General features: G+C 41.1%; 1 protein-coding gene across 1 annotated transcript in view; it reads right to left on the bottom strand.

Annotated features, from left to right (window-relative positions):
- Window positions 1-11,199, bottom strand: part of HS6ST3 (heparan sulfate 6-O-sulfotransferase 3) — a 277,062-nt gene extending 265,863 nt beyond the window's left edge. Inside the window, exon 1 of the mRNA XM_054655161.2 lies at window positions 10,527-11,199. Within this exon, the coding sequence (XP_054511136.2) occupies window positions 10,527-11,059 (533 nt within the window). The 5' untranslated portion in view covers window positions 11,060-11,199. The remainder of the gene's footprint in view (window positions 1-10,526) is intronic.
- Between the last annotated feature and the right edge of the window lie 4,523 nt (window positions 11,200-15,722).

The following is a 15,722-nucleotide window of genomic DNA, read 5'->3' on the forward strand; positions in this document are numbered from 1 at the left end:
AATGGTTGACTCAACATACCCTGAAATAAAAAAAAAATTTAGAAGACAAATATGTGACTGCCTCTTATTTACTTAACTGCTACTCAAGTTCTAATTTACCTACTAAAATCAATTTAATGAGAAAAAATGTACCCTCCCCATCAGCAGAGGAACATACCATCCCTTTCTTACAAGAAATGTACAAAGGAACACATTTTTTGTAACACATGCTTAATGCCAGCTTTACACTGGATGTCATGGATGTGCCATAGCCCATGTAAAAATTTATTGCTGTAATAAGTTGTTTCTTCCAACAAACTAATGTAATGTCCACTGTGAAAAAAAAAAATCATTGCATATATCCTTCATTTATTAAATAAATATAGCTTCTGAGCCTGTTTCAGGAATTCTCAAATTGAGGAACAAGGAACAGTTAAAATTACAGTTAAAATTCAACACCTTCTCATGTTGTAGCACCTTCTCCATTGTAATCTTTCTTCCCAATTTCCAAAAATAAAAACCAAACTGTACACTTAGCTTCAAGAAGGATTCAAGGAATCCTCCTCTCCACCCCTGGGAAGGTGACTGAGCAACTTCCCTGGAGCAGGGGATATTGTTTGCATTGACATCAGCAAGGATTTTGCCATGGTCTCCCACTGTGTCATTTGAGGCATGCTGGTGAGACGGGTACTATACAAAATCCAACTGGTGGCTGATAACTTGTGGTGTCACTCAAGAACTGGCAGTGATGCCTATGGTGTTTAAAACACTCTATTAATGACCTGGATGGTAAGACAGAGTCTATCACATCAGAGTCTACCAGTCAGCAGGTTCAGGAATAATCCCACATCAGAGAACTGTGTTGATGGGAAACTCATGAAGAGCAACCATGGTAAGTGATTTACTGTAAGGGTGGTAGGACTGAGAAGCTGTGGACTATCTCTGAAAGTGTTCATGGCCAGGTTGGACAGGGCTTTGAACAACCTGCTCTAGTGGAAGGTGTCCCTGACCATGGCAGGCAGATTGGAGCCAGATGATCTGTGATATCCCTTCCAACCCAAACCATTTTATGATTCCATGATTCTAAGTAAAAGAAAAAACTCACTCCTGTGGTGAAGTAACACACAAGACAGGCTGGGCATGCAGTGGACACAGCTCTGCAGAAATAGATCTGGGGCTCCTGGTGGACAGGAGTAACAGCCACCAAAATGCACCCTTGGGAAGTGAAGCAGGCTAACCAAGGATCAAGCTCTGTTGGCAACTAACCAGGCTGGGCTAAGTCACTTCCCCTCACTCCACCTTTCAGCACCTGGATTGGTGTGTCTGATTTTGAGCTCACCAATAAAAGGCAGAGCTTGGTACAGTGCGAACTGCCAGCAGAGGGCTACCAAGGTTATGAAGGGGCTGGGACACATGCCACATGAAGAGTCACCAAGTGAGGCTTGTTCTGTCTAGGGACAAGGCAGCAACCAGACAGATCTCATTACTCTATTCAATTTTCATGTGGGTATAAATAGAAAAGTCATCACCTGGCTCTTTTTGGATGCACACAGCAGTAAGACAGGAAGAAACCAACACAATTTGGAAAATGGAACATTTCTTCTAGATAAAGAGAAAAGCTCTTTTGCCCATGAGGGTGGCCAAACACTGCAAGAAGCTGCTCAGAGACCCTGTGGCACCACCATCCCTGGAGTTACTCAAAATTTCCAGGCATATTCTAAAACAACCTGCTCTAGTTAGACTGATTTTAAACAGGGGTTTGAGCAACATGACTGCCAGAGTCCCTTCCTACATAATTCTATAATAAATCCAAATGAAATGTAGTAGAAAACAACATAAAATATTTCATTGAGTTACTCTTCTCATCTGAACCTTGTTAAGTCAGCAACAAGAAATGACCCAGCTTTAGCATGACAGAGGCATTTCTGGCATGAAAACAAAGGTTTTGCAGTTACAGAAGTTATTCACCACTTACACTGGGAACTTCTTGGAAAATAATGGTCCTACTCCTTTCACTAAAAATTAAAGTCTAGTTAAAGGATGAAAGCAACACCTGACAACTCTGCTGTTAGGGATTTACACTCCTGGAGCTAAGATGCTTAATTTACTATTTGGCTCTTTTATTACAACACTTCTCTAAAACAGGAGCTCAAACTACCTAGTACTTGAAGTTTTTCATTACCTCTGTATCTTTCTCTTCCAGCAAGTATAAAGGAACATATGGAGAGCTTTAAACCCTAAACCATTTGTATTGGGAAAAAAAAAAAAAAACAACTTTCAAATTTAATAATTTTGATCCTTCCTTGACCTTGCAAGACTGCAGAGTTATTTCTGCTCCCTGCTCTCTCCAGACTTCACTCTCACTTGAGGCTCACAGCTTATACCTACACTGCTTTTCCTCCTTCTCTTCCTTGGAGAAGTTCCTCAAGCAAACACCATCAGTTGCTATTCCTCCTCTCCCACAGTCTCAGAGAGAGCCTGTGTGCAAAGATACATGGAATTTAAGTAAAAAATTGCAAATTGCAAGTAGACACTTTCAAGTATGCAAATACATCAACACTGAGAAACAAATGTATTTGCTATTTAAACAAAAGCCAGCTTACAAATCAAATGGAAATCTGCAAGTCAGCAAGTTCTTTACTTTGAGATCATTAGAATTTAGATGAGAAATAAGAAAAATCTGTATTTTTCATTAGTGCTTTTTGAAGCACTTTATTTCACTGACCTCACTTTCAATTTAATTTATTTGCAGAAAGTAACTGGTCTCAGAGATGTCAGCTCCTCTACACACATCCCCTGAAGGGACCATTTCCTTCCAGTATCTAAGAGCACCATGTGGCAAGACTTCTCATCAACATCAAGTTCCTTCACAGAACAGGAAATATACTCTCAAGTCAATTATGAATATCATGGTTTGTTCCATCCTCTGGAAACTGAAGCTGCATCTGCTCATTGCTTTCCTATCCCAACATTATTCTTCATATGGCATTCAAAGCTCATTCATCCACTACTACGCCAGTATGTTTGTTATTTCCATTGAGTTTTTAAACACTCAGAGCCACAGTCAACCCTCCATGACCCTGTCACTTTCACAACTGACATATAAGTGTATTAGTACATATAACTGTACCACTTTTACATCAAGCATTTTCTAACAGATTACCAATTAATAAAGAAAAAAAATGGGGGTTAAGACACTAAGTTTAAACACTGTTTTTTCTAAGATGACTTTAAGCTGTGGGCCACACTCCAGATCTTTTTAGAAGTACAAAGACCACCTAAGTGTAAGCTTCACAGCAGAATCAAAATCCTAATAGCTCCTATCGTTACAAGAACCCATTTTACACCTTTTCAGTCAATACATATTGAGATCTCAAGCACTGATCATGTAACAGACTATAAGTACTTCAAGAGTTATTGATTTTGCTACTCTAGCAATTTCTCTGAAAGAAGATTCATGCCATCTCAAACAAAATCCCAAAATACTTCTCTTAAATTTTTCCCCTTAAAATAGTAGTTGTTTCAGGGCTGAATAACTGTAATCTAGAGGCTGTCCACATGAGACTTAATTCATGCAATTAGCCTCCTACACAGTGTTTAAAACCTTGCTCAGCAATAATAGAGCTTTTAAGGGACTTAAAAGTTACCTTCTGAAACAACTGGGAACATTACAACATCATAGAAATTTGGGTTATAAATACTTCCAGAGAACAGGCAGCAAGTCAAATGCAGTACTAAAAATATTAAAGAATACAGGCTTCCCCTAGGTCTCATTGGATCTCATTCTGCACAAACAGCAGCAGAGGCTTTACATTATATAGAAGCTCAATTCACTGCTGTGGGTTCACCAAACCCTGGGAGAAGACTCTTTACTCTTGCTTACTTAGCAGTTAGGACATTGAAAACTGTCAACATACCTGAAGGGAGAAATCATTCAGTTCAACCAGATCTTTACAGTTTCCATTCAGCTTCTCCTGTGATCACCAGAGCTGAGCTGGCAGAGACTTTTTTCTTCTCCACAAAGAGTTCTCAAAAAAAAACTCCACAAGCAAGCTTACAATTTTATTCCTATTTTTGCCACTGGCTGGGTCTACAGATCTGAGCTCTATCCGTGTAACGGCATTACACAGCAACTTTTCCCATTCACAAAATAACCTTTCCCATTCTGCCTGAAACCAATACATATCCCAATGCTCTGTAAGAATTTAAGCAATACCCTATTCAAGAGGATTCTAAATGAGGCAGCTGGTTAATAGAAATTTAAAAAGTATCATAACATGAGGAAGTCCAAATAGCGGCTGTCTTATAACACTGTACAGCCCTAGGGGATGATCCTGACACTTCCACTCTTTTCTTTTCCCACAGGACTTCTCTGCCTGGCTCCTGCACAAAAAAGAGAATAGCTCCTGCATTGTAAAGAAAACCTTATTAGACAGCCTATTTTCCAGAAAGAAACACCAGAAAAAGGCAAATTTGTTTGGATAAATCACTAAATTCTCTTCCAGACAACTAGAACTGCAGTACAGCTGATCATTTTCATAGCATGCACCTTCCTGGCTCAAAACTTACTCTGTTCCAGTTACCCATAAATTACAATGACAGATGAATAAGAACTATCTGTTCCAATCTGAAATAGTGCTGACCACTCTTTTATCATTCCTGGCAATTAACAGTAAACATGAGTTCTAGTCATTTTTCGTAGGCAACCTGCTGAGATTTATAGCAGTATCTTCAAAAGTCTGAAGACAAGACTTGGGTGAAAGATTTTTCAGGGTTGTGACAACCTTGATGCAGAAAAGTTCTGGTACATCAATCATTTGTCTGCTATTCTGACAGGAGAAAACTCACAGCTGACACATACAGTGCAAAAGTACTTAAGGATAGCTGCTAGTTGTTGCCACAAGTTCTAGACAAGTTGTCTGTAAACAAATAGAAGAAAAATACAGAATTACAATCTCAATCAATTTGGATCGAAACAGCCTAATTTCCCTCTAAAATACAGCAATTGGCCTAAAATAGGAACATAAGAAAGGAAATACTTTACCAAAAAAAAAAAAAAAAAATCAAGGACAACTTTAAGCAACTCCAATTACTCCCATAAGCCAAAAAGAAAACAGAGTCCAGAAAAAAAAAATATGATGTGGTAAGGGCAGAACCCCCTGGAAAGCAATTCTGAGAGTTATCAAACAAAAGATTTATTACAAAGGGATTTCATTCTATTCTATGTTTGTATCAACAACATGGATGCTGAAAATAAAACCATTTTTACTAAACGTGCCAATGATGAAAAGCTAGGAAGAACAAAAAACTTAAATCAATTTTGCAAATGAAAGAAATTGACAGAAGGGGAATGAAATCCACAGGGGATGAGCACAAAGCTCCTACAAAAAGACAATGGAAAATATAAGTAATAGTCTATAATAAAATGAATAATGTCTAAATCCCAAGCTGACAGTCAATGTCAGGAAACTGAAAAATGGTAAATATCAGTGAAGTACAACCACAAGCACAACTTTCAGAATAAGCCAAGTAATCTTTTCGGTCCATTTTGTACTACATGTAAGAAACGAAACACTGTATTCCCACTGAAACACCACTTTTCAAGGAAACAACTGACACAAACCCAAAGAGTAGGCCATTCTTTGTGTTCCTCCAATAAAGACAGAGTGAATTGGATTTGGTTGCTATTAAGCAGGGAAGTTGAAAGAAGGCTTCTTAAGAACCAAAGTACCCAGAAGGCTACTGCAGAGAAAACGAGATCGATTTGTTCTCAGGTTCTCAAAAGACAGGAGATGCAATGGGCTTAAAATTGAAGTTAACAAGATTCACACTAGGCACTTGGGGAAGACAACACCACTTTTCAATTTTAAGGACAATAAAACCCTTGAGCAGATTACACTGGAGACAGGTAAGGAAGTAAAAAACCCGCAGTCAGTAGCAGGACCACAGGAAATTATTTAGTCTTTGTTGTTCCTTACATTAATTTTAAAAACTATATAGAATTTACTGGCTCATTTCAGTAGAAGATACTAAGGTACAACAGAGAATTTGTGCTTTTTTTCAGTTTAAATATTTGTGACTTTTTATTCTCTGCTCTCCACTATCTTCAGCATAGTCCTATTTTTCAATTAACACTCTTACATTTTTGTGGTGATCCGTTACCACAGCTGCAAAGACCAGAGTCTGTTCTTATGTTCTATTATAGCTAGAGCTTAAAAAACAACATAATCAAATAAAGGAATGCAAAAGAAGGAAAAGGAATTCTACTAATATTTTCTATTCAGCTTTGTCCATTTCAGGACTCATGGGTTTACTGCTGATTTACACTTCCATAGAAAAATGTAGCATATGGCAAGTTAAAAAGGACAAGGAAATAGAGAGTATAATGGAAGTGAATTAATGAAAATCGATAGTTTTGAAGACTAAACTGCATTAATAATAAAGCTTATGGGGTTTACACAAGTTGAGTGATTTCACGTTTTCATATTAGAAAATTAGACAAAACTTACAATAAAGTGTTCTTTCAAGTGTATAGTTAAAAGATTGCCTTCCTAGTTTAATCAAACTTCAAATAAACAATAATGAATAATTATTCATTATACTGCAGGCATCATCCACAAGGGATACAAAGCGCCTTGATCAGGACTTGTCAGGTTCTCTCAACCCCTCCTCCACCGAGCAGAGAGACAAAGCAAGCCCCACCTCACACCCCAAGGATTACCTGGCAACCTAACAGAGGCAGATAATCAGTTTGGACAATGTCTCTGCAATATTGGATGTGGAACTTTTCTAGTTTTAGACAGAGTCCCAATTCACCATTCTAGTCTTTCCCTAGCTATCAGTGAATGGAGGAACTGGCTATCAGTGAATGGAGGAGCTCCAAGAAGGCAATTCAGCAGGTCTCAGACATGTCTGAGACCATTAAAAGGGCTGCCTGTGTTATTCTATTTCTCCCCACTCTCTGCAGAGACAGCCTAATGTCACTTGGACTTGACACCAACTCCTCCCTGGCATACCAGGTTAGACATCTCACACCATTTCTCTTTCCATTCTTTCCTGAGGCAGTACTAGCTAAGATTCTACAGTTTCAGCTTCTTGGCACCTCTGAAAGAAATCCAAATTCTGGGAGTGGAACTGAACACAAGCACCACCAACTTCAATGGCTTCCTCAGAGGGCAATGCAAACACATAAAACACTGTTACTTTAAAAAGAAATTCTTGAATTAAAAAAAAAATTAAAGGCACTATCCAGATAGCAGCTTTTGTAAAGGTGAAAGCTACACATTAGTATGAAAAACTAATAGCCTGGCTCTGTAGACATTTAAACAGGTATTTTAGCAGAAAATCTCACATCCTGAAAATGAAAACATATACAAACATTTGAAGAAATAGAGCCTACAGTTTTTGTCTTGGTTTGGTTGTTTTTTAAAGTAATGTCATTCAAATGAAAAGTAATGTCACTTTGTTTTCTAACAAAAGAGAAAGTTCTACAACTTCGCAGTAGCATCCAATACATTAATAACCAACAACTTTTCATATTGAAGCTGGGACAAGGCACACCATACCATTAAGTCCCATAGAGGTAAAAGTCCATGCTCGCACTTGGACTTAAAGAAGTTCAGATTTCTGGAGCACAGCATCAGTTTTTGCCCCATGTTCCATCTGGAGTCCTGAGACTTCAAAACTCCAACACTAGGAAGAGGAAAAACTAAGCCAAATTCTTTTCAAAACCCTAATGTGATTAAACACACTGTCCATGAAAGAAAAAAACTGAGGAGAGGTTGTGCTTCACAGGTCTTCCAGGACCTTTACATGACTATCTACTCCTTACCAGCTAGCCCCTTTCCCTATGAATTCTAATCATAGTTCCTTCATTAAATCTTCCGAAGATCTGTGTTTAAAGGTAGGACTTAATCTAACTTGCACTATTTTTAGCACTCTAAGAAACAAATTTTCACTATCATACACTAAAAACACTTTATTCCCTCTGCTGTAGTAGAAGACAGACTGCATATACTGGGATCCGAAAGAATAGATTATATTAACACCTGCTAGTGGAGAAACAAACAAAAAATGTGAAACACACAAAACATCTTCACTGCATCAAACACATGGCACAGGAGATCAAACAACTTGGTAGCAAATCCATAAAAGTTTGTCCTGCCGGCCACAAAGAAAATCCATTGTCAGATATTTAAGCAATTTAGCCTAATTTTCTGACACCATAGCTGGAAGGCAGAAGAGAAAAGTTGAGCTACTCAGGGAAGTCTACTGCTTCAAATACATTCAGGAGCTTTAAAGGAATACTTGAAAATATTCAGTACACTTCACATTAGACACGTATGCTAGTTTCTTGCCTATTTTAGGTATTCAGTCCCCTCAATTCTCCATTCAGACATTAAAAAAATACTTAAATCCATGCTTCTAATAGTACAGCAAAGTAGTTTGGGCTTGATTCCAATTTCACCAGCAGCAAAGACATTCACAGCAGAGATAATCCATACTTTAGGGTTATTTGATTCCTTTTAGAGTTCCTTGAGAAGCAGAAGCCAAGCTACATGGTTATAATGACAAAATAAAGGGGAAAATGTAAAGGAGTCTCCCAGCACAGGTTATAATAGAAGAATAAACCAGTATTAAAATGATGCAATAAATTATTCACAGTGCTTTCCTCATTTATGTAAAGACAAATCAAGAAGTGCAATCTTGCACTAGCCAAATAATCAATCCACTAATTAAAAAAAAAAAAAATCAGTAACAAAAAAAAAATCAGAAAACACTGTTCACCTATAATAGCAAAGTATCACTACTTTTTTCAGTCAAAGTAATTACTGACTATGCACTGAACCACAGTCCTATGACTGGCTGTGTAGTTCAACTTGAAGTTTTAAATTTATCTAATACAAGAATGTTTTTCTGTAATAGTACTGAAGCCACTACTCCAATTTTATTTCCCATTTGTAATCTTTGCAACTGAATTTAGCACTCAGTCGTTTACCTACTAATATTCTTCATGAGAGAAAAAGTGGATTTCACTGGCAGACTATGTATTTTCAGACATTTTTACAAGTATTACTCTTCCTCCTCCCCTCTCTTTTACAGGTTTCTTGAATATTCCTTAAAGCTCTACAGCTACCACCAAGTTATTTTGTCCTTGAAGACATTCCCAGCATTCCTCTTCCATCAGCAAATACATACACTTCATATTCAGCTAATTTTTTTTTTTCATAAAATTGTACAAATTACCTTAACAGTATTCTGCAAGTATAGCTAAAGTCCACAACCATCCACAATAAATTTAAATTATCCTGACTGGAGTCTTTCCAAATGCAACTAGCTTTGCCGTATGGGAGGGCCTTTGATGTTCACATCAAATAACCTTCAAATTGGTCAACAACAATAATCAACTCTATTGTCCTGATGAATAAACCCTGTGAAAATGTGCCCATGAATGTCACAGTCTATACATGTTAAGTAACAAGATACGAACCACAATGTGGAAGTAATTCTACTGAAAATTTAAAGTTTGTGTATGCATAAAATCAAGATGGATACTAAAATGAAAGAACATAATGTAGCTCCCAAACTATTTAACTTTTTTTAAAGGTATTCTTCCTGTATTTCCCTTCATATTTTCCAGAATTGAAGTTACAATTATTAAAGTGCAAAGGTTTAAGCATGAATTCAGCTCATAACTCCTGAATACATGTCCAAAATCAATCAAATAGAGAAAGGTTCTAATGCTAGCCTAAATAATCTGACTGAATGGTGAATAAATCAGAACAAAGACCAAAACTTACTGAATCACCCAGAGGTATCTCTTATCAAGAGAGATCGCCCATCTGACAATCATTCCATGTTTAGAACAGGCAAGACCTTTCACAAGACCCAACAAAACCACACTATAACTTGCAGAGAGGCAGCATGCACACAGAATTCCCTTTTCCACTGTCATCAGGTCACCAAAGGGACATTCATAGTGCGATTTTTGCCAGTACGGAGACCACACATGTTCTCCCGACTTTGAGCTTGCAGGGAGAGCGAGCGGCCAGGACGGCACGGGAAGCGCAGACCCTGCCTACGTGCGAAGCATGGGTGAAAGTGAGTTTAAGGGCTTCTGGATACTGCCAACTCCGCTAGGTACAACATTCAGCAGCTGCAACGATCCATCAGATTCTGCAGAGGCACTCTGCTTGCTGCAGAAGAGCGTAGTGATTTGTTAAAGACAAGTTTCGAGAGGACGGACAGACAGGAGAAACTCGCGGGAGCAGGAGCGGAGTTTCTCTCCGCTAAGCCGCACCAAAGGCAGCTGCGGCCGCGCCGCGCGGAATCAGCGCGCATTAGAGGCACAGGGAAAGCACCGCAGGTAACACACCGGGAAGGCAAGAGCCCACAGCACACCCTCCCCCGGAACGCCAGCCTTGCCCCGCCGTTTGTTTCCTATTGAGGACGGCAGCGGACAGCTCTCGCCCTGCTGCCAGGGCACCTTCCCAGGGCGCTGGGAAAGGCGGGATCTGGTTTGGAGCATCTGGAAAGCAGGCACTGACCTGAGGGTGCGGTTGCCGGCGCAGCTGCGGCGCTCCATGGCGGCGGGCACGCAGCTGGTGAGCTCGGTCCAGTCGGCGTGCAGCCCGCAGCTCCAGCCGGTGGAGAAGCGGGAGAAGAGCCAGGTGTCCTTGTCGCCGCCCGGGCGGTGGCAGGCGCACTTCTTCTGCCCGGCCCGGCAGTAGCAGGGCTGCTCCAGGTGGATGTTGCGCACCAGGTGCCGCCCGAAGGTGGTGCCGCCCGTCTTCTGGATGTGGAGGAAGACGATCACGTCGCGGCCCCGCATGTCGAACCGCACCCGCCGGCACAGCTCCCCTCGGGCGAACGGGAACTTGGCCGCCAGCCGCGGCATCGCCGCCGCCTCCTCCTCCTCCTCCCGCTCCTCCGGGCCCCCCCCGCGGCGGGCGGCGGAGGCCGGCGGGCGGCGGGGGCAGGCGGCGCCGGGACAGGCGGGCGACACGTACTGGTAGACGATGAGCAGGAAGAGCAGCGCCAGCAGCGGCGGCAGCAGCCACCTGTTGAAGCGCTCGTCCATGGCGGTGCGCGGGGGCAGCGCGGCGCGGGATCAGGCGCTGCCGGCCGCTGCCGGGGCGGCCGCCCCGCTCGGATCCCGCAGCCGAGGGGCGCACGGCTCCCTCCCCGACGGCATGGTCCTGACAGACGGGCGACCGCGGCTCGCTCCGCTCAGCCCAGCGCGCCGCGCCGCACCCCGCCCGAGGCGGCCATCCCGCGCCCCTGCCCGCGGCTGGGCGCCGAGCGCCGTGCCCGGAACGCGCTGCCCGGCGGCGGCCGCACAGCTCCGCTCCCGATCCCGCTCCGCCGCAACTCCAGCCCAAACACAGCGCCCGGCTCCCGGCGGGGCGCGCCCCGCCCCCGCCCGCCGGCCAATCGCGGCCGAGCCGGCCGCTCAACCAGCCAATGGGCGGGCCCAGCACGCCGGCCCTGCCGCCAATGGGAGCGCGCGGCGGCCCGGCGGGGGCGGGGGGAGCGGCCCCGCGCTCCCCTCCAGGTACCGGACCGGGACCTGCCGCGCGCGGGGCGGGGGCGGGAGGCGGCAGCAGCCAATCAGAGGGCGGGGCGGGGCGTCGGGCAGCCAATGGGAGGGGCCGGGGAGCAGCCAGGTGAGCGGGGCTCCGCTACATTCCTCATTTCCCATCAGTTTTCCGTAGGAAATGGGGGTTTGGTACCGTTCGCGATCTCACGTCCGTCATTACAACCCCAGGTGCTTCATGCACGGAGGCGGACAGCGCCGACCACCCCACAGATTAGCTGACTAATTGTAGAGTAGCTGGTACGCGGTGCTGCTGCGTCTTGCGGTCTTCAAACCGTCCCAAACCATGGTCACAAACCATGAACCCCCTTCGCAGAACAGTTTCACCTCCCCGAGGCAATAACATCGGTTCCCCAGCAGCGCAGCTGCTCCATTAAAATGTCAAAAGGTTACTTTTCAATCCCTCTTGTGTATTTACAACAATCCACATCCTGAAACTGTTTTTTTCCCTACTGAAAATTATCCTTTTTGTTCTTTAATAGACATTCAAATCTTTAGCCTGCAGATCACACTCAGCAGAATTTTGCCAAAAAAAAAAAAATCCACACTGTTTTGCCTGAAGTGTGCTCCCCATAATGTTAAAAGTCTGTTACAAACACTTCATATCCAAAACCAAGCCTCATATGGCTCCTGGATTACAATATATTAATATGCAAAGCATTTTGTCTTAGAACTGATTGCACATCTTGCTTATTTAATTACAGAATGCTTTTATTTACTGAGGGATTAATTAGATATCTGACTGTGCTAAAGCAACTTTTTTGCTCAACTCTAAAGGCAGCTTCACCTCTGCAAGGCTGATAACAGAAGAGCAGTGCCTTCCCATGGGACCACTTAACTTTAGAACTTATAAAAATAGACAAATGTATTTTAAACTGAAGGTTTTTATATAGAAACCAAGAGTACTTGGAATTTTGGGGGTAGAGTATCTGCTCCCATTAGAGCTTGCCAGAAATCATAAGAATTAACAGAAAATGGTCTGAACAGAGGGAGTTCAAACTGTAAATGTTGAGAGGTGTCCACAGGAACAGCAGCCTCCACCACCCACCTCCAAACATCTACCACACATGCATGCACTCCATTTAGTGGTAATACACCAGTAAAAGTCTGACAGTTGCACATTTTTGGGTCTTGCCAAAACATGAGAAGAGATGATGCACTTCTACCTTCAGTGCCATTTTTTAAGGAAAACATCGTGGGTTACTTGGTGAAATTCACCCTTCTACCGCCATGCACCACGGTACTGGACGTCCTTCATCCTTTGGAAGAAGAATTCAGAGTCTGATCAAATAAACCTATTTAGTCTTGGGCGTCTAATGACAAGAGATGTGCACTCACTGACTCTTATTAAGTAGAAAACAGCATTTTCACCTTGAAAAATCACCATATTCTTTGCCAGCATGAGCAGCAGAGCACCCACCTCTCTAGGGAGACCAGACTTGCTCCTCTGCTTTGGCCACCACTGTGCTCACCTGCTTCCAGACTCCCTGTGCCTCCAAAGTGTGGACTTAGTGAGTTCATCTTTTAACCTCTTTCTTTTACTAGGTGACACAAAGCCTGTCCTAGAGAAATTTAAATGTTTAAATGTGTAAGATACAGAAGCATTTTGTTATCATCTCAGCCTATCCACTACATAACAAGAAATATGGCTAAATTCATTTGAAATAGAAGTGATGCTAAGGGATTTAGACTCAAGTATCTCTTCTGATGCTTTTAACATGATGCAGAAATATGATAATTTAAGATTTACTCATTAAATACCATTAACCCTTTACCTTCATCTCCATGAAAAGGAGCTCAAAACTAAAGCTGCTAAACAGAGAAACTCTCAATTTCACTAGAATTTTAAATCCTTATTTATTTAAACTTACTCAAGACAGTTACTGATTCATGAAAACTGGTAAAAAATTAATGGAATAGATGTACAAGAGAAGTAAAAATATTTATAATTATGTTTATCTGAAAACCTTGACTTTTAAAAGATTCTCCTTTTTCCGAAACTAGAAGAAGTTGCTTGCAGTAAATGAATTAATGTATTTATGCAGCTTTCAAAGGCAGGCTTTTACTTATGAATTTGAGTGCTCTTAATGATGGTCTGTGGACCACACTTTATGTAAAGTCACAAACCATGGCACAACCAACAACATAGAGCTTTCATTTGGTAATATTTTATGTTCTCTTTATAGAGGCCCACGTTTCTGTGCAAATCCCTGTGGGATTAAGTTCTAATAAAATCATTTAGCTTCTTTGCAAGTCCGTGGCTGTAACTCCTTAGCATCAATGAAGCAATGAAAAGGGTCATTTTGAAAACAGTAGTGTTCCCATTGATTTAATGGGATCATGCCTGGGTTCAAAATGAAGCCCTAAAAGTTGCCAACACTGCTCAATCACAATATTTTCCCTTTCAAACATAACTGATCTATAAATCTCCAATGAGACTTTAACTATAAGGAAAATCCAAAGTCAGTTAAAAGCTAATTTTGAGATAATCTTACAAAACCAATGTAGTTTTTGTGGATTTCACAATAAAACACTTACATGTAAGACTTAGGATTGTCTTATTTTTGTTTTCATAATTCTCTAAAATCCTATGCTGACAGCAGATATCTCAGAGTTCACCCACCAAGCATTCAAATAAAATAATACTGGAATGACCTGTTCTTTGTGACAATTTTAGGCAGAATATCTTTACCTGTTAAAATTTGCATTCCAAATCTACACTCATTTCTACCAGAAACAAGCTAATATGTAAGTGTTGCACAGAAAAATATTTCAGAATTCCAACACAGTATGTGTCTTATCCTTGCCAATTCCCAGGTAATGCTCAACACATTTTCCAAGTTGCTAAAAATAAAAATTGGCATACTTACAATATATTTTAAAGAACAATACAGTACTTGCTAGTCAGAAGCAATGGGCATGTGAAACTGTGTCAGTGCCAACATCAAGGTTTGTACAAAATGCATGAGTAAGCAAGTGATATTTTATGAAGCAAAGGTACAAAAACATGATTTCATTTAGCAATTACACGTCTGACAAGGTTAACATCTAATAGATCTGGTAATATAAAATTAAAGTGACACCTACCTCATACTGATTTCTTTAAATTATTTATCACTGCTTGACCTGAGCTGTTTCAATACTTGTAGCCAGTTGAGACTTCCAATAAACCAGTTTTTTGTCATGCAGCAAGTCCCAGGTGTTTCCCTTGTCATGAGGACAGAAATTGTTAATAAGTGAATGCTAACTTCAGTAATTTGTCTAGGATTAATTTGTTTCGATGTTTAAAGTGTAAACCTCCCTTATTAAAGGGATTAGATTAAATTCTAATATGTGCACTCATCAAACCTTCATTTCAATGGCACATGGAGTGCTTTATTCTTCCTTGTAAAAGAATTTAGGCATCATACTGCCAGCAGTCCTTCTTCTTATAAAGCTGTAATTCAGCATAAGGCTTGTTACTTTACACTTCTCCTGCTTGCCATTCTTTTTCTGGATGTAATAATTTTATTCCAGCTATGACCACCTTTAATTTCCTTTACTCAGAATGCAACCACTCCAGAAACAGTGTTTTCAGCCAATGTCTCATTTATGCCAGTCCACGTGCAGGAGCTTCTGCAAGTCATTCCTTACAACAAATTGCTGCATGTTTTCCTTACAAGAGAAAGGATCAGCTATATTATGCTTTATTATCCTATATTGCTATACTGCAGCTATTATGCTTATATTATTAGTAGTCATAATCCCACATCTCATAAGATGCTGACCTTGGACAACTGGAACATCATAAATTGCTTGCAACATTCTAGTGTTTTTCTTTATTTGTTTATTTACAAGCATATAACTCCTTATAGAACTAATCCAATACCTTTCATTACCTTTATTTAGGTTACAGTGGTTGTGAAGGTAGTCTCCCAATAACGGAACATATCTGAAAACTTTAAGCTACATTTTTTAGACAATGCCAAACTAAGATATTTAAAGGCAGATTCCCTTTCTACCAGGTAAACTTGGTCATCTTTTGTTCTTTCACTCCTGGGCTTTGCAACGGGGATATCTAAATAGAATAAAGAATGACCAAATGTTCTAACCATGTTTGGGCATGTGCCAAACAGCACTCTCTCAAACAACTCCTGGATAGAATTTG

The sequence above is a fragment of the Agelaius phoeniceus genome, chromosome 2 (assembly GCF_051311805.1).
Source record: "Agelaius phoeniceus isolate bAgePho1 chromosome 2, bAgePho1.hap1, whole genome shotgun sequence".
Classification (NCBI taxonomy): domain Eukaryota; kingdom Metazoa; phylum Chordata; class Aves; order Passeriformes; family Icteridae; genus Agelaius; species Agelaius phoeniceus.